General features: G+C 30.9%; 1 protein-coding gene across 1 annotated transcript in view; it reads left to right on the top strand.

Annotated features, from left to right (window-relative positions):
- LOC105622448 (probable Ras GTPase-activating protein) overlaps positions 1-20,454 on the top strand; it is a 94,008-nt gene that overhangs the window by 50,011 nt on the left and 23,543 nt on the right. Inside the window, exon 2 of the mRNA XM_012203866.1 lies at positions 18,618-18,712. Coding sequence (XP_012059256.1) covers positions 18,618-18,712 — 95 coding nt within the window. The remainder of the gene's footprint in view (positions 1-18,617; positions 18,713-20,454) is intronic.

The raw sequence follows: 20,454 nt of genomic DNA, 5'->3' as shown, positions 1-20,454 counted from the left end.
ATTCTTTAGTGATTANAATTTTAATTGGTTTTGATCCAATGTTGAGATGAATTTCTTCTATGTCATGGAATTACAATATCAAATCTGTTAATCTAACGTGATTTTTTTCTTGGACATGAAGGGATTGATATTTTGAAAATGCTGAGAATGGTTCCAAAGTGAAATGAAATGTATTATTTTCTATTTTTTTTGAAATAAAAATTTAAGATTGCGTATTAAATACCACACTGACTCTCTTTCGCCCTGATTTTTAGATTTTTTTTTGTTTGTATTTATTGTTATAATTTTATCACAATAATATTTTATAATTATATAATTTCTCAACTTAATTTTATCTTATTAGATAATCGAAATTCGATTATCAAGATATTTGTTATTAGAAACTCGTTAATAATCACAAAATTTTTCATAAACAAAAATTAATCTTCTCGAATTTGTTATTCTACGACTAAAAACGCATTCGATAGGGTTGAGATATCGTATCAATGTTACAAGCAAAACATTATATTTCAAACGTAACGATTAGGGTAATCAGAGAACATCCCAAGCTTGCAATTGAATCCGCGCCGTCACGATTTTACTCTTCATACCTCGAGAATCGGCAATCGGAGACCAGGATTGTTCGTGCAACTATGTCTTTGCGAGTCGCGTATACTATGTATATGCATTGTATGGAGAAACGCAACGAGACCGTACACACATACCCACATACACACGTATATACACAACAGAAATGCGAGAATTGACGTTTACGGCGACGCGCACAATGGGACCACACCGCCGCTCATTTTGCGACGCGTAGTCGCCGATGTAAATTGTGTTTGGTCATCCTCCGCCTATAAATAATTCTGCAATGGACAATGGTGCAATGGACAGATGAAAACGCCCTTAAAACCATCCCATTTCGCAATGAGCGATCGAGCCTGAGATGATTTCTCGATGAAAAGTTATTGCAATGAAAAATTATGGAGGCGAAAAAGGACTTGTGGAAGACATGAAAATACCGGTCCTCGATCCGGCTCATGAAGATGTATATCGAAATGCGTTGCATCCAAAGCAATCGATGGCATCCACTTCATTGGAAGCGAATGTCAACGAACCAAAAAAATTAAAACGCGATGATTGAGAGGGAGACTTTTGTATAGCGCAAATATATATGCTATGAATTGTAAAATACGCAATTTTATTAAATTACACTGAAAAAAAGATTGGCTGTTACAGCAAATTAGATGGTAAAATATGACGTAGCACTTTTAATTGGCTGCAGCAGCTAATTTTTGATTGCAGCAACCAATTTTTAATTGCAATCTAGCCTATCCACAATGTTAGTATAGGATAGGCTAACGCAACTAAAAATTGACTGCTGCAACCAATTAAAAATGCTATGCCATATTTTATCATCTAATTTGCTGCAGCAGCCAATTTTTTTTGAATATATATAATTATATTATACATATATATAGAATGAAAACACTAAATGCGGATCAGACATTAGTTCACATATTATATTATATTTAATAATTATATTTAATAATTATAGTATTTTCCATCAAATGATGCGTATCACAAGATTCTTTAGCATTTGTTTTATTTTTTTCGAATGTTAGTTTGTTTTTTATTTTTATTAGTAACAGCGCTACACATTTTATTAATGTCGTTAATTAATAAAACGTAACAGATAAACTAAAGTTACTAAGGTATATATTTTAAAAAATTTATTCAAAGTGTAATACCATAAGAATTACCTTATGACTTTTACAGGAAGTAAATAGATTTAGATTTCATGAAGAAAATTAATTTAAAAATTAATATGACCAGTTGAAATTAAATCCAAAAAGGATAAAGCATTTGGTGAACTGCAATTAGTATATGGGATCTAAATATGAATAATAGTCATTGTACTTGATTTAATTAAATTTAAAATATAAAACGGTATTGAAATGAAATAAAATCATTCATAATGTAATCTTTATGATCGATTATAATTATTAATTGTTCAGTATTGTTCTGGATAAAAATACAAATTTTTTAAAAGTGATCCACAACTAGGTACCTTTATATTCATGAAAATACAAAAAGTATACAAACAACAAATTTATAAAGTAATGTAAAGATAAAATAATTATGCTATAGAATACATTATAAAAGAGAGGCGTATATTGCCGTCAGAGAAAATTGAAATTTTTTATCTAGATACATAACTTTTTAGCGAATTTATTTTAAAGTTTTATTCCTATATATGAATTCTTTTAAATTAAAAGACTGGCTGAATAAATGTATACTTCGTGTATCTTTTTATTTAATTAATGATTCATTAATTATGTGAATCAGTAAAAATAGCAATTTAAAGAAGAGAGAATATTTAATTGAACGATTTCCAATCCGAGCAACCTAGCTACAATCAAAGCACGATGTATAAAACATGATTCTAGGATTATCGACATTTATTCGCAATAGCAGAAAGTTTACTCCTAACGAGACTCGTAAACGTATGGCCGGACGATCTTTAATGTCATCCGCGAGTAACGAGATTTGCATACGAGGTCGCGCGCACGAACGTGTAAATCTTCATGAACTGAATCCTGTGCCGGTATGCTAAATCATGCACAATAGCATTACATTGTATTTATGGCTGTTAATGACCAGGGTAGTGTGAGATCCCCCGCGAGGTATGAGTAGTACATAATAAAGCGATAAATTAAAAGTGCCAACCCTACGTTCACTGGCCTGGCTTTTTTTCGCCGGGTTAGCAATTGTCCTAGAGTTAATGGCGTGTGAATCTCATGAATCGGGTTGATTGGTAGCGGTACCTGTAAGTCTCGCTAACCTTCTCGTCCACATGGTCCACTTAAGCCCAAACCATACTTCGATTTTTTAAAATCATTTACTACTATTATTTATTATTATTACACTACTACTATTTACTATTATTAGTTAGTCAATGATAAATTTCTTAACCATATATATTTCTGAAAGTCGAATTTTAAATTCAAATTATCAAAAATTTGCATAAAACCTTTTGTGTTAAAATTTTAAAAAATTGATGTTTTTGGAAATTCTCCTTAATCTTATTGAATTAATCATCTTTTTAATGATCATTTTTTTTTTTAATCAAATTCTCTCAAATTCTCTATTTCTATAAGAGAGATAAATGTAAAAATTGTGCAATGGGGCCTTATGCTGCACAAAATCAACTGGTCTTTTTGCGAGATGGAACCAATCAACTGGTCGCACCATCACAAGGCCCCGTAGTCATTCAGCTTACGACGAGGACCCGCTATGCCCGCAGGGTCCTTACGCACGACAAGATACACACGTCCTGCTTTCAAGCGGCCAGTGCCCCGTACCATGTCTATTTTTTTTATTCTTTTTCTCCCCTCTCCCTCTCCCTCTTATCTCTCCCCGCGCATTTAGTCATGGAGCCTCATTTCGTCTCGTTCCTTCACCCCGCGGCGGTTTCAGTGTCATATGCTTTGGATGCGTTCGGCTCATAGGACCAACTGGGCCCTTGGCTCTGAGAAACCGAGCGAGCATGTCTCGTGTGAAAGTTCCGTTCGCGTGAGTGAGAATGAAGAAACGTGTTATGCATGTGCTGCCGCGGCTAATGTTTATGCTGACGCGATTGATACGTCTCTTTACAGCTAACGACGCACTGATCTTCCGTCGCCGTCAGAGAATATTGAAATTTTTTTACCTAGGTACACAACTTTAGCGAATTTATTTTAAAGTTTTATTCCTACACATGAATTCTTCTAAACCACTTTTAAATCGATTTTCATAGAAATATGTTAAAACTTTTTTTTAAATTCAATTCAATGGTATTTTAAGTAATTCATATTAAAAATTCAATTTTTTCAAAATTTTGATTATTTTTTTAATCTGTATTATACAGAGTGATTTTAACATATTTCGTCATCCATTATAAGCAGGTAGAGTGAATCGAACTGAGTCGAAAAATCATCTATCATTTTGTAGTTTATGCAATAGTTAACGAGATATTAATTACTAAAAATTGTCAAATATTGGTCTTGAATAATTTTTTACTCAAATACTATCAAAAAACTGCAAGAGACAAAAAGAAAATTAATTTTCTTCTCATAGAACTCTAAAAATTTTTTCAGAATTTTTTATCAACTTTTTAGTACTGCATTTTCTTATTTTTACCAACATGAGAAAATACGGTATTCAAAAATTTTGAAAAAATTCTGAAAAAATTTTCAGAACTTTATGAGAAGGAAATAAATGATTTTTGTCTCTTGCAGCTTTTCTATAAAGTTGATAGTATTTGAGTAAAAAATTATTCAAGATCAATATTTGGCAATTTTTGCGAAAATTGCAAAATGGTACAGGATTTTTCGACTCAATTTGATTCACTCTATCTACTCATGATGAGTGATGAAATATGTTAAAATCACCCTGTATATATCTGATCTCAGATGATGTTGATAGAACTAAATAATTTTAATGGATAATGTCGTGAAATTTGATGTACAAAATCTGAAGGAGTCCATAATTAAACTGAAAGAAATTTTTTATGTCTAAATATCCAGTAATCGTCTTGATTTATTTAATAACATTGCAGCATGGAGATCAATTTTATTTTGTTCGATGTAACCTTAAATAATATTTACTTTATTTAATATGTAAAAGTATGTAATGTAAAGTGCATCTTAATCTCTTTGCTGTAACATTGGCGTCTCTATTTCGCGGATGCAAAAAACAAAATTTTTTTTTATGATCCATTAAGAGAAATTCAACAAGAGAATGATTGGATAGTGCATTGCTTGGGTGCATTGTCCTCCGAATAGCTCTCTCATCTATTCAGGAGAAATTCTTGGCCAAGTGCCGGAGTGCCAAGCGTTGAACAGACTAGAAGCAGTCCGAGACGTTTCTGAAGAACGTCGAGATTCTTCTTAAATTGTGAATGATCCATTATTTTTATCAATATTACGAATTATCACATATTCCTAAATACAATTTTCTCTTGCAATTCAAAATTAATACACTATTTATTTAGAAGAAATAATGAGATTTACATTCTTCTCGTTGTAAAAAGGATAACAATCTGATAATTAATACCTGTGAAATTTTCCTGACTATTTTATCTTTTATGAGAGATGTGACAAGACGAATTTAATTATCTGTAACAGAGATGAATTAACTCGAGGATCTTTGTTTCTCAATTAGAGCAGATTATCGTAGAGATTATCCTTATAGTAAGTAACTTTCAATAACTGCTTGAAGATTCTCTGTTCATTATTTAAAGTCGAATGATTAGCCACTACCAAGCGTCGATGTGCCGCGGGCGTATTGTAAGGTGCGAATCATCTTGTGCCTGGAATATACTCGAGCGCGTAGAGATAACGATAAAACATCGCTCATTCATCCGACATATAATCTTGCGATTAACCGGAAAATATCGACTGTCAATTCGCTGTATCGCGACAAAGCGAACGTTACGTTACGCAAGAACGTGTGCGAGAACACACAAAAGGATGCATATAACATTCCTCGGATGAGACGCGGGTGCAAGATATAACACATGAAAGACCTCTCGAGAGGTGTAGATACTCGTAATAAGCGTCAATGACGAGGCGGAACGTTCATTACAGCGTTACTCGCGCGTGTGCTGAATCGAGGCACATTTCGAGGATCGGGGCAGCAAAACATGTGTTGCTCGAGCACATTAGTCACGCAGAATGAAAAGATTGTAATAAAAAAATTGATTTAAAAAAAATATATTTCACATTATACAGAATATTTCATAATCTTGGGGACAAATTTCAGGGCAAACAGAATTAAACTTCGTGAATTGCAAAATATACATATGTATCTATATATTATGCCGTGTTTCAAAACCTTACACAGTAAAAAATTTGTGTTAAATTCAACACGTTTCACATTGTCCCAAACAGTCCACTCAAATTTTTGTGTTAATTTAACATAAGAGGATATATTAAAAAGTAACACAAATATTATGTAAAAAAATTAACACAAGAAGCGTAATACTTTGACATAATTTAAAAACAAATTTTATGTTATATTGACACATTTATAATATTAAATTTAATTGAAATTAGATGCTATTTTTACATTTTTAGTTTAGACAATGCCTCTGTGATATTTAATATATGCAATATATAGATTTAACAGATATTTATAAAGAGAAAATAACACAAAATACCTTTTTACATATAAAATATGTAACTAGTTGTACAAAACATATTGTATTTCTTCAATAAAATTAACATTTACAATATATTAAATCAACACACATTCTTTCATTTATTCTTAGAATTTATGTTTTAAAACATTATTTTTATGTTATTTATTTATTTACCTATATATTGTGTTATTTTAACACTGAGAAATGTTAAATTTTAATTTAGCATAAAATATTCAAATAATACAATCATTATTATGTTAAATTCTCGTATAAAAAACTCGAATATGTTAAACACAAAAATTTTAACAAAGCTTTGAATGAACTGTTTCTAATACAAATACAAAATCTTTTTACTGTTTTTTACTTTTTATTTACTAGGGACAAACTTCAAGAGATGGTAAAATATGAAAGAAATGATCGGCTGCTGCAACAATTTAGATGATAAAATATGGCATAGTATTTTTAATTGCAGCCAATTTATGGTTGCGTTAGCCAACCATAAATTCGCAATGTCAATATTAAGATTTCAATGTCAAATAGGGTAACATAACCAAAAATTGGCTGATGCAACCGATTAAAAATGCTATGCCATATTCAGCCAATCTTTTCTTTCAATGTAAATCTCATTAAAAGAACTAACTTTCTTTAAGGAATTTGTGTCCTTCGATGCATTCTTTAAAGAGCTACTCGTCCGATTGCGTGTTACGTTTGATTTAGATTAATCCAGAGTACTAATTCACATTTTCGACTTTTTTCGATTTTGTTTTTGCAAGAAGATAATAAAAAATTTGGATTAATATTGTCAGATGACACGCGCAATGCTATCGTATCGGTCGATTGCATACCTTACGGCCAGTCCGAACAAGGCGTGAAGGCATTATAATACCACGTAAAAGTTTTAGTCGTAATTGTAAGATCGTAAAAAGATATAATTGATTGGCTACCATGTCAAAGCAAGTGTTACTGCGTTCTGTGCGTCAGGAATAACACGATTGGCAAACCCGTGATCATAGTCACAAGATTTCTATCGAAATATTATATGATTAATGTTTTATGATCAATCACCGGGAAAACAAACACAAACTTATCGCTTGCCCCACAATAATCAATCAATTCGTCGTTTATGATTATACTTTATGATTATGACTAAACTTCTACGCGCAGTGGCCTTAACTCTTTAAAAATGTTCCATAAGAAAATATTATTATAAAATAATAAAATTTGTAACATTAACTATTGCAATAGGCATTAAAAATAATAAATACATGAACCAGAAAGAACCGCTTCTCTGAAGTATTTAGAAATTTAGCTAGATACAGAACTGAAAATAATTTTGTAGAATTTTTGTTTAAGCTTTGATGATATGTTATAAAATGTTGTAAAAAGTTTTAACATTCTAGTAATTTAAGCGTCTTACACACTCTAAAAAATAGCGGTATATTTATATAATTCTTACTGTATTGGTTATATGTTAATGATATGGATAATATAATTATTATATATTTTTCTCTCCAGGAAGAAAGAAGAGGAAGAAAGATGAACTGCAAAAGTACAGCTAAAAAGAACAGACCCAATATATAATATGGATTTAACACATAGGGTTGATATAAACATCAGAGATTTGAAATCCATGTAGATGTTATTAATACCAATATAGTGCGAATTATATATATAGACCGCATGAATATTAAATATTGAAGGCCCCAGTGTGGGTCAGTCTGGCCAATATTGGCTATTCATTGGCATTCCGATATTCGGCCAATATTGGCTATACATTGGCGTTCCAATATTCGATCAATATTGAAGGCCCCAATGTCTGACCAATATTGGTTATACATTGGCATTCCAATATTCGGCCAATATTGGTTATACATTGGCTTTTCAACATTTAGCCAATATTGAAGGCCCCAATTTCTGACATATTGATTGGGGCCAATATTAAACTATAAGCAATAATATACTTGTAGGTAATATATAATGTAAACAAATGTAACTCCAGTTCTAAAATTTTTATTTCTGTGCATAAATGCATATAGGCAGTCGAGCAATAATTTTTATGCGCAATGTATTTGTAGATAAACTATTCTATTCGTAAAGGATCTACTTATAAACCTCGATACAATAAATGTAATCGAAATCTTTTTATGGGAATAAAGATAAACACAAAAAGTAAAATTTTCAGGAAAATTAATTGTCACAATTATATCTATTTCTGCAAAAATTAATTAAAAGCGGAGTTTATAATTTTAAAACCACAAAGAAATCTATATCTTATATTATTTTTCTCAGTATTATTTGCTTATAATTTACAAGAAAACAACATAAATGTCAGTTCGCATAGAAATCAAGATAAAAGCAAAAATTAAAATTCTAGGAAATTTAGAAAAAATAATTTTTCAATAATATCTATAATACTTATCTACAAAAATGATATGAAAACAAAGTCGAAGGTTTAAAAATTTTTTAAAAAAGGAAAATTTTATTACTTTTCTAGATACTATCCATTCATAATTTGTAAGAAATGCAGAATAAATGTCAATTAAAAGCTTTGAGTGAGAATCAAGATGAAACTGAAAAAATGAAAATTCTAGGAAATTTCCAGAAAGATTACATTCAATAGCTACTTAGGGCAAAAATGTGATAAAAAATAAAGTTGAAAATTTAAACTTTAAAAAGAGAAAAATTATTTATATTTTTTTTAATATCAGCTCATAAGTTGCAGAAAATGTAGATTAAATATTAATTAAAATCGTTTTATTACTACGTTTTGTTACTGTGTTTTTTACTTTTTTGAATATCTGAAGATTATGATGATCAAAACATGTTATGTAATATAATATTACCAAATATTTTATAGTATTAGTAAATATATAGTAAGTATGTAGTATAGTATAGTATAATATAGTATAGTATATGGTAGGGGAAATCGGGGTTAATAGACTCATTTTTCAATTTCGAATTTTTACCAACGAAATTAAAACTTATCGAAAAAATGATTTCTACAACATTTCGAATTTTTACCAACGAAATTAAAACTTATCGAAAAAATGATTTCTACACCAGTTACTACAAACATTTAACTACCTAATAATATTTTAATAATAAAGGAGAACTAATATGAAAAAAATAACTAATATGAAAAAAAATGCATTTTTCTAATGTATATTCCATCTGATTCAACTGGACCGGGATAATTTGACTAAGATTATTAAAATAAAAATTAATGTATTATATTTTAAGCTACATCTGTAGCTACATATTAATAAAAATTTTATAAAAATATATTTTAAACACAAGCATTCGCTTCGCAAAGCAAAACAATGCTTCTTTTTGTAAAATTTGTTCACTTTGTGCAAAAACACAAGTAATTTTCGAAATTGGACATAAGGGAATTAAATATATTTACCACTGAGGAAAATATCTTTAAAGGAATAAAATTTTGAGTAAATCCTGTAAGAGTCGTCATTAAATGATACAGTTCCATGCTGTGGTTAGTCTATTATCCTCCATTCATTTTTTAAAAACATTAATATACGATAACAAAGGCATATAAACAAAAAATCTTATTAAGTAAGAACTACACTTACTATCTAAGCAGAAATCACATATCGCAGACAATCATATACGATTGTAAAACAAAAATTTTTTAAATAAAAATATTTATTTAGGTGTACAATTTTTTTAAATTGTGCATAACTTCTATTATAGATGTGTTCGCAATAAGATGTTACAGCAGATTGAGCGATAGTTGCTGCTTAGACACATTTACGCGTGTCTCACGTGTTTGTAGCCTCGATTATTCTATCCTTATAGCCAATTGACCCCAGTCTCCCCTATAGTATAGCATAATATCAATAGTATGGTATAGTACATAGTATTTATAGTATATATATATATATATACATATATATATATATATATATATATAAATAATATATATATAGTTTTTTTTGATCGCTGAACACGATGTAATAATTCATTTAACTCTACGATATATTGCTTAAGAAATATAGTCCTATTAGTGTGAAAAAATAACCAAAATTCGAATTCAAAGTCGATTTTAGTATGATTCCAAGCATTCAAATGAGTCATACTCCTCTCAAATTGTAGTCTATTCATTCAGAACAAGATCCAGTTGAATTTTCCCGAGATCTCTTACAGAGCTTTTAAAAGTTACATTTAACTGAATTATAAAACATTTTTAAGGATAGAAAAATTTTTTTTACAAATTCTAAAGTATATCACTTTGTAATTTTGATATCTCAAATCAAATTCCAGTTGTGGAATTTTTCCGGGACCTCCTATAGGACCTTTAAAAGTTGCATTTAACTGGATATATTATAAAATATTTTTGAGAACAGAAAAAAATTTTTTACAAGTTCTAAGGTATATCGCTTTGTGGTTTTAACATTCTCAAATGAAATATCGTTATTACCTTAATTAACTTTTATACGTTAAATAATTGAAACTATCATGAAATATGTGAAAGGATTAATGCAATATTATAATGTTTTTATAATCATATCTTTTATGAGAATCAATTATGAATGCCGATCTTAGATTTACATTAAATTAAATATGTAAACGTATCATAATATTCGCAAATTAAATTTCCAAAATCTACACTTCAAATTTATAAATGTATAAAAATTTAATAAATTTTGAATTTGATATAAATTTTGGAAATCTGTGTTTTACGATATGTTTATATATTTAAATTGAAAGTAATATCAGTAATCTAGGATTACATTCTTTATTTTTTTTTTCACATATCTGTCTTGATTTCTATAAGCTTTTTTTAACTTATTTATTAAAATTCTATAAATCCTATCTTATATAATCTATCTATATGTCACAGTTAAAGTATTGACTTTAATAAATTTATACATTTATTATATTTACATAATAATGTAATTATAAGATATAAGAAAGATATAAATACAAAACTGCGTTATTCACTGAATATTGAAGACTTAAGGCTCACAACTCATGATTAACTCTTAATTCAGATTTAACTTTTTTCTTATCTCTCTTTCTAATTCTAGATGAGAAATAAATTGAACCTTGAATTAAGAGTTACAACCATATTTTTATCTGCCCGACGGCAATAACGATAACGATATATCTTACCTGGACACTTAATTCTTCAGCAAATACTTGGACACTTAGTTCCTCGATGGCGAATATACAAACAACACCTAGACATTTAATTTTTCGAATATCTAACATAGTTCCTCGATGATGATCTTGATGTTTTATCTTGCATAATTTGCGCTGTGCGCGTCACAGCCGTGCTATCATGTGCAACGTTGCCAATAGTGCCAACGCTGATCTGCTGGTTAGATAGAATATAAAATCAAAAGCTATTATCGAAAAAACGAATCATATACATTTCTCCTCTGATCGACGACGTTAATAATAGCAAACGTATCTTAAAAATCAAAGATTTAGATTTTGCATCGTAATATCTCCGCTCGTGCCCCGTAGGGCACATAGAGAAAAAAGAAAACTTTCATTATACATTCAGAGTGGATGCATCAATTGAGCACACTTAGAACTTGATCGGTTCAGCCTTTATTGAGATCCAATCTATTTCGATCCCTCATAACTTGTCGGTGCTCGCGTAAAGGAGACACAGTAGTGTCGTTGTGCTTGGCTTAGCGCCGAGACATTACCATCCAATCTCCAAATATACTTCAGAGATAATCCAGAGTTAAGCCATATCAATATTTTTTAGAGTGCGTAATTATTTTAATGATCCAAACAAAATTATTTTCAGATTCTGTATCTATACCTATAGCTAAATTTTTAGATACTTTAACAACTATTCTTTCCGTGTACTATTAATATTAATACGCTAGTAATTACAGTTTCGTAAGATTTCTCTGGTAATGTGTGTTCATATTGAATCTAATTTAATTATCATCATTTTTTGACATTTTTTTTTGGAGTCGTATTTTTTCGTCTGAGACAAATGTTCGGCAAACTTAAGGACAGCAATAGTGAAAAGAAGCTCGTAAATTCACGATTACTTCCTCACACGGTCGACCAACGAGTTCAGCATCACGATCTTATCTATGGGCGCACATCTAATGACTGATGGACGGACTGCGTTGGTGTATAGACGCGATATGCACACACGAATGATCATTTCATACAACGGCCAGTTTATCGAGTGACAATAATGCCATAAAGCCAGCACGGTGTATCGCGATGCATCCGCAAACGTCATTCATTGAAATCGCAACGTGCGACTACGTCGCTAGGATGAATTTCGAAGAGGACATGCAAACAAAGATAAGATATTTTTTATTCTAAAAGAGAGATATTTGGAAAGATATTAAAATATTACATATAAAAAATAAGACACGAATCTAATAAAAAATTCTAATAAAAAATCTAATAAAAAAAACATGAAATTAGATAAAAATTATATTAAAGAACTATTTTGCTGCTTCCTTCATTTACTTTTCGTTTTTATAAAATATTAAAATTTTATAAAATATTTTATATGTTTCTGCAAGGATTATTCTATTTAATAATTAAAATTAATCGCAAAAAATTGTCGGACGTTCTTATGAAAAGAAAATATTTTCCGTGGAAATCTGGACACATTCATCTCACCCTCCGGTCCAAATTACGTCTGTTATCTGCATATGACGTTTGCGATAAACTCTCGCGTGTTACAACGATGAATGTCAATTCGAAACGCGTTCTCGTTGTCGCATTGCCACGAACGAATCATTCGATTACTGAGAGAATTGCTTTATTTGATGTAGGTTTCCAACCGAAAAACCAATCAACAAAAGCGGTTTATTTACAATTACGCCATGGTGTAGAATTCAGAGGATTTCCGATTTTACGAGTATTATAATCACGCCAACTTCCGAATAATCTCTGTTTTACTTACAATTATATTAAACGACGTAAGATATATTTTTTTATTGGAGATTTTTTAAATAAAATTTATTGAACTAGATTACATTTAGTAAATTTATTTATATCAGCATATATTATTTATATTATATTAATAACATATTGTTATATAATTTTATTGAAAAATTAGAAATTTTAAAATTAGAAATTGAGTAAAAATAAACAAATTTTAATACAGTGTTACAAGAAAATGACTCATAGATTGAATACAGGAACTGTAAAATAAAATAAAGCGAGGTAATTTGGAGAGATGAAAAGAAATTTTCACATTTTATATAATAAAAGATCGCATAGCATACCGAATTAAATATACAAAACATACACTATTGCATCAATAGAATATGTTTTGTATGTTTGATTGAATATGCAAGCTCAATCTTTTATTATAATTTGAAAATTTCTATTAATCTATCCAAATTATTCTGCTTTTCCCCTGTATAAAGTTCTTAATTTGCGTTTATGGAAAATTATGAAATAAAAGTAGTTTTAAAAACATGTCTAACAGATCTATTCTTAAAACGTAACGTATGTATGATTTGCACCCAAGACAAACTGTATTACGAATACAAATCGATCTAGGAACATTTGTTCCGCGCTCGTCGATTTCGCAACAAGTCATTTGTCGCGAAACGAGATCCCAAATGGTGCGCATTTCGCTCATAACAATTACGTCGACCTCGTCTACATGATTTATCTGACCCTCGTGATAAGCACTACGTCATATCAATTCATAAATATCCGCGAGTCGGCTTGGCGACTGCTATTGTTACAGTTCCGTATACATCTCGTTAATGACCAGTCGTGCGATGAAAAATCGCAGTCGCCCCTTTTAGTCGTCGATAGCGAACTAATGAGTCTCCCCGTGCGTAAGGTATAATAGATGAAATAAGAAACGTACGAATAAACGGGGTGAGATCGCATAACTCCTTTCTAGGCGTGTCTGTGCCAGATGTGCGTAATTGACGAGTTTTGTAATTATTCGTCCAATATATTTCAATTATTTGTACTTTGAAATAATGCAATTAAAAATTTGGTAGCATTTATTTTAAAATTACAATTAAAAATATTTGTTTCTCCAATTAAATTTTTACTTTTCTAACATAATATTGAGAGACTAATTATTAAATAATTTATTTATTTACGTGTCTATATTTTGAGAAAACAGTGATACCACTTTTAATTTTGAATTATATTTTTCATCAGCCTGGGATTTTATTGTGTGCTGAATAATAGTAAAATACAATAATATAAATCAAGTTTAATTATTTTATAATGTTCTTGAGGCTTCCACCGGTGCTTTCTATATAAAGATTGTGCATTTCGCGGGTTTTCTCCGTGTCCAGATCCATTCTTGGAACGTTTCGTGAACCTTGCAGTCCACCTCATCAGGATGAGGAGCAGCCTGATACTGAGCTACTCCTCCAGGCCGTTCCTTTTATATTACGCTTGGTGGTGGTAGGGGGGAGGGGGAGGGGGGAGAGGGAGAGGTGGTGGAATTGATCGGTCTTCAATAAAAAAAATGCAGTATATTATAAATAATTAATGTCAGCTATTAACTCTATTGAAAGTCGATAAGTAAGTATCATTCTGATTACAATAATTAAGTCTTTACCACAATGATTGGCAAGGTCAGTCTTCTCCAATCTGGAAGATTGGAACGCAGAAACGCCTCTTTTCTACAAGTCATATTACACCGTTTTATGACATTGCCCTCATTGTCACTGAAACGGCTCAGCTTATGAAAAATAGTCGCACGATTTCGACTTCTTGATAAGGAATTCGACTGACTAGGTTCCAGAACACAATGCTCGAAAAATGTGTCTAAGATCGATCTACTTCGAGGTTGATCGCGATCACTCACTTTCACTCGCACAATCGACTCGCTCGTTGCTCGATCATTAATAACCGTTGACTTATGCTGCGATTGTTAGCGCTAAATCACGAAAGGCGAAAGGATTGCCGAGGTGAAGAGTAAATTCACTCCTGCCATTACGCTCGATTTCGTTCCGTCGTCGCCGCATTTCGATTTCGATTCGAGTTCTCTTTGTGTCGTCTCCTCCTCAGGCTACTCGAGGCGCACACAAAGGATGCGTTTCTCCCCATGTTGCACCAGGTCGATGCAACCGGTGCAGCTGCAAGGCCACGAGGAAAAAAGGGCGAAATCACTAAAGAAAGAGGGAGAGATTGCTTCATCGTGAGCTTAATTAACATTCACTGGCGACTAGAGCAGAATAATTTTGCGATTGTGATATATTTTTAATTATATTTTCAATAATTCGATTTGGTTTAATTTTAATGAAATTAACTTTAATAAATATTTTATTATTATACTTTATTCAACGAAATTTTATTTTGTTTTTATAAGACTTTAATAAAAGTTAGCTACACAAAATGTAGAATTTTATCTGTGTAATGATTATTTTGCCGTATGAACTAATACCTGTAGTATAATAACGTCAAATGTTGATTTATTCGTGTCCTTGAAATATTATTAAAGTCGCTCTAAACTATCGTGAGTTTCCGCGGCATTTTCTTTGTGCCGATGAGCCGTATAAACCAGAAATTAATTAGCAGGTAGCATGCCAGAGCAGAGAACCTTGTACGATGATCGTAAAAAGTTGATTCTGGATTCGCCTCGCACGACCAGCGATATGTCGGCCGTCTTGTTTCTCCAATACTTCGCGATAAAGACGCAATCTGTCTATTAATAAAGATAACACGACCTACATATTTTAAAGTAGTATTGCATTTAATGCGATGAGTTATATATGGTATCAGTATGACAATAATATATAATAGAGAAAATATATAATTGTAGAACTGTTATATTATGCAAATAATAAGTAACTAGATATGATATTGAAAAGAATAAACAGGAACAATTACTATATAAAATTTCCAAAATTCTCGCTCAAATATTTGAAAATTTCACGATTTTATTATTGTGAGAATACCACAATGTTTTCGATTCAACTCTTATAATTTTACGTGTGGTTCAATGCAAAATAATTTATTTGTGAAATAATTTGTTCGAAAGATATATAACACATGAGTTTTCCTTTAAGTAATTTCCGTGTGTTTGAGACAAGACTCATAAGCACGCGATACATGTACGCGTAACATCTTTACTCGGCTTTTACGCCAGTTTTTATGCCTTAACCGGAATTGCTCTAATTGGCCAGGCATTTATTTCCGAACATCTTTATCTTTTAAGTTGCATCGTAACAAGAGCAATACATTCGCATTAAAGTTTTACAGCTAGGCTCCATATGTAATGTATATGATGGAAGGAATCGTGTGTGCGCAAAATTTTTATCGTCATAACCCGCACAAACGCGTAGTACATAATCAGTTATGGCATATTTAATCTTTATTCGCTTAGCATCAAGTTTTACTTTAATAAAGTACTGTTAAAAAATTGTGTGACTGTTAAGTTTATTCGGAAAAAATTTCGGGCATCTCAAAAACGAAAAAATTCGTTTTTTATTCTTATCTTAAAAAGAATGTTTTTTTTGGAAATCTGATAAAAAAATCATACAATAAAACATGATTTAATCACATGCAAGATATTTTAATCTGTGTTTTCCTATTAAATATATAAATATTATGTTTACATATTTTGACAATGGAAACTAGAAACCAGATCTGGTTTCACTTTACACGATTCTTCAAGATATTCTATTTCTGTTATCAGTGACATATAAACACACATACGTTATATACGAGCCATTATCACAATTTCCGATCAAAAAACATTTACATATTTAAAATGTGTCCATTTGATTTTTAATTATGATTTTTAATTATTGAATATGCGCATCATTTTAATTTGGATTGTAATATTTATCTTGTAATTATGTAATTATATACACAGGTAGATATATGTATATTCGAGCGTATGTTGCCGTGTGTTTTTGTACGCGTACACGTATTATACAATCGCTGATGTTTTCGCTTATCCAACGTAATTGTGTAAAAAGAATGTACACAGAGTATCACTTAACATAAAACTGATTGATTAAATAATTTCAACTATAATAGTTCCAAATCGATTTAATATTAACTATTTTGATAATATCTCTAAAATTATTTATTTGTAATAAAATTTATTAGCATTTAAGTGAGCAATTTGTTTAATTCTTCTCCATATTCAATTATCTGGAGATAAAAATGCTGTCTCTCGGTCTTATTTCCTTATAATAATTTGGTAATAGACGCTTTGTCGATTCACGTATGACAAATGGATTAAAAAGGCTAATTTTAAATAAGATTTTAATTTTAAAATCTTTAAAAAAGAATATTTTTAATTAAGATTAAGAACACGAATGTGAGAAACACTTTGTACATAGCTTTGTACATAGAACCCTTTACATAGAAACGCGAGTAATCTGAAACTCTTGTGCGAGGTAATCGTTTAAACCACTGACCGTAAACAGAGAAGCTCGGGAGAAAGGCTTAGAAGGTATCCCAGGTTCTTGTAAGGGCGTTAATTACGGGGCTGCTTTCTTCTCCCTCAACCGATTTCTGTTATCCGAGAGCAACCCCTTTCTGGAGCAAAAGACTAAACGCGAACACCGTGAACGTCAAGGTTCAAGTATGCGACCATTTATTTATAATACACTTAGTGTACTGAAGTGGTTAATACAAGCAAAATACCAGATTTTTAATAACTAATATTTTTCTTCTTAGAAGAACTCTGCTGTTTTTTAATCCATTAAGAATGAATATTTTTAGGTAAGCCCAGGCAAGCTGAGCTCTAATCTAACACATTTCTCCTAATTTACAATGATATAGTAAAGCAGTTTTAAGTATAATTGAAGGATAATTTATTTCATAATGATTTAAATCATTTTTTAAAGAATTTAAGAATATTCACTTCATGTCTAACAAAAATTAATCTAAAATTTGATTTCATATTTCTAAAATAGTAAATCGAATTATTTTTACGTCCTTCTGCAATGTAAAATATATCAGGTACAATGTAGAAGATTAACTGCAAAGAGTTAATTTTGTAGAAATAGTAAATAAAGGAAAGGAAGGACTAACTATCTTAAATCAATGGCTCAGTGAAGCGGAAGTGAAAATATGTAATAAATGGAAGTCTAAAGAAAAGTGAATGGAAGCGAAAGATGATAAAATATTTTGTTGATAATACCGATAGACTATCTTCTGTTACTCTAGATTTATTTAAGTGTTTTGAGGTTGATTTCTGATTTCAATTATTTGAGATTTTATGTTCATCCAAAATTAACTGTAGTTTCGTGCAGTAAAGCGCTCTTGAGTCGATTGAACGAATATATCGCGTTACTAGCTCAACGACAGAGCCAGTGAGACTAATTATTGGCGCAGACTATGTAATCATCGCCGCAACGTGGTTTCAGCTTACTTCAATTGTGCGCGGCTGAATTACTACCGCGGGTATATATTGCGTATACGAAACATGACACGCCAATTACTATTATTGAGTTTAAGCGTCTAAGCACACGCTCACGCGAGTGGTTCGATTCTGTTTCAGACACATCGTATGAGAAGGCTTGTCGAAGGGGTAGCGCGCCCGCCACTCCCGTACTTGGCGCACGACCCCTGGATGTCACCCCAAACAGGATTGTTGTAAGTAAATTTTATTGCTTGCGCATAATTAGTTAAAAAAAGCGGATGCTTCATCCAATAATGTCATAATCTATTAGCGTTTTCTCTTGGGATACACTGAGTATAATCTCGCACTACCCCAGTTGCGTGTAAGTGCTGCATCAGTGTTGCAGTACAAAAGTGTACACTTCATGCTATGTTTAATTCTGCTGCCGATTAACTTTCATTTTCAAATTTTTAATGTCACACTGTCTCTCTGAGATCGTGTAGCAAAATCCCACTTCGTGCATAAAATTTGCACTACACTATAGCACTACGGAAACACGTTATAATGAATGAATTCGCTTACCACCAGCCAAGGAAACACGCTAGGCTTGTCGCGTTACATGCTCCAACATGCTCCAACATATTTCTGCCATAGTTCCCACTCATTCTAATGAGTACATTGGAGTGAATAGGAACTATGATAGGAGCACATTGATCATGTTGAACATGCGACGCAAACAAACCTACTGTCTGAGTGTTGCACTGGTGGCCGATAGTGCAGCCAAGAGAAAACGCTATATGATTCTATTGACGCTATATGATTCAACACATGACACTCCATATCGATTGAAATTATCATTCTTGTATACCTTATTTATAAAATTGAAATGTAGATAACAATTATACTTAAATTTTTAAACTTTATAACAAATAAAGAAATTCAAGGTTAATGAGAGTACAGCGAAATAGAGAGAGTAATAAAAGTTTGTGATGTCAAAATTTTTATTACTTTATGAAAAGGATGATATCATCATTATTTCAAATTGATTGTGCGGTTGGCTCTCTTCAGCTACATATATTTGAAAGATTATGTTTATTTATAAATATTTATAAATATTTGTAACCGAGAAGAGTAATAAACATATTACCATCGGAAAATGTTAATTTTCATTCCTTTCGATTTCTTTTTTTATTAATATTTTGTTTATTAACACATATTTCGCGATACTTTACCTAGCTAACAAGTACGAATTCGCATCGTGCAATTTTTTGACGGTTCATAACTCCGCTTATAATAAAGATAATTTAATTTTCAGTTTGAGCATTTTTTTCAGTTTGAAAGAAGAAAGATAAGAAATAATTTCATTTCAGTTACATAACTGAAAATTATTATAGTAGTCAAAGATTTGTTAAATTGAAATCCTGGAAAAAATATGTCGAAAAAATTACATTTCTTTTAGATGGTTTTTTTTAGTAAAGTGCTGAAAATTTGGGCTGCCCACACAAAATTATAAATATCTGCATAAAATATTAAAACAATGTGTATATCTTAATAAAATAATATAAAACACACTATATTGTGCATCAAAATGATGTAACAAAATGATGTAACAAAAAAAATTTATTTCTTGTACAATTTGTTCTTGTGATGATTTTCGTCCCAAGAACAAATTGTACAAGAAATGACAATGCAACGTTGCATTCTTCGTCTTTCTTTTTCTTCACCCCTCGTCTACTTTTTTTATCTTATAATTCACGCCGTTCACGGTTTTTGTTATTCCATGTGGCAATGAATGAAAACGAGAATAAGAACATGAATTATAATATACATATATTGCAAGCGAGGTTTTAAAGGAAAATTTATAAAAAAGAAAGTTGAGGAGATATTGTTCAAGTTGGCAATGAAATCTCTCTCTCTCTCTCNTNTCTNTNTCTCTNTNTNTNTNTCTCTCTCTCTNTCTNTCTNTACTAGTTACGTTACGTTACGTTACGTTACG

This window comes from Atta cephalotes (genome assembly GCF_000143395.1).
Source record: "Atta cephalotes unplaced genomic scaffold scaffold00045, whole genome shotgun sequence".
Taxonomy (NCBI): Eukaryota; Metazoa; Arthropoda; class Insecta; order Hymenoptera; family Formicidae; genus Atta; species Atta cephalotes.
The sequence above is the reverse complement of the archived record's forward strand: the minus strand, read 5'-3'. Positions and strand labels throughout refer to the sequence as shown.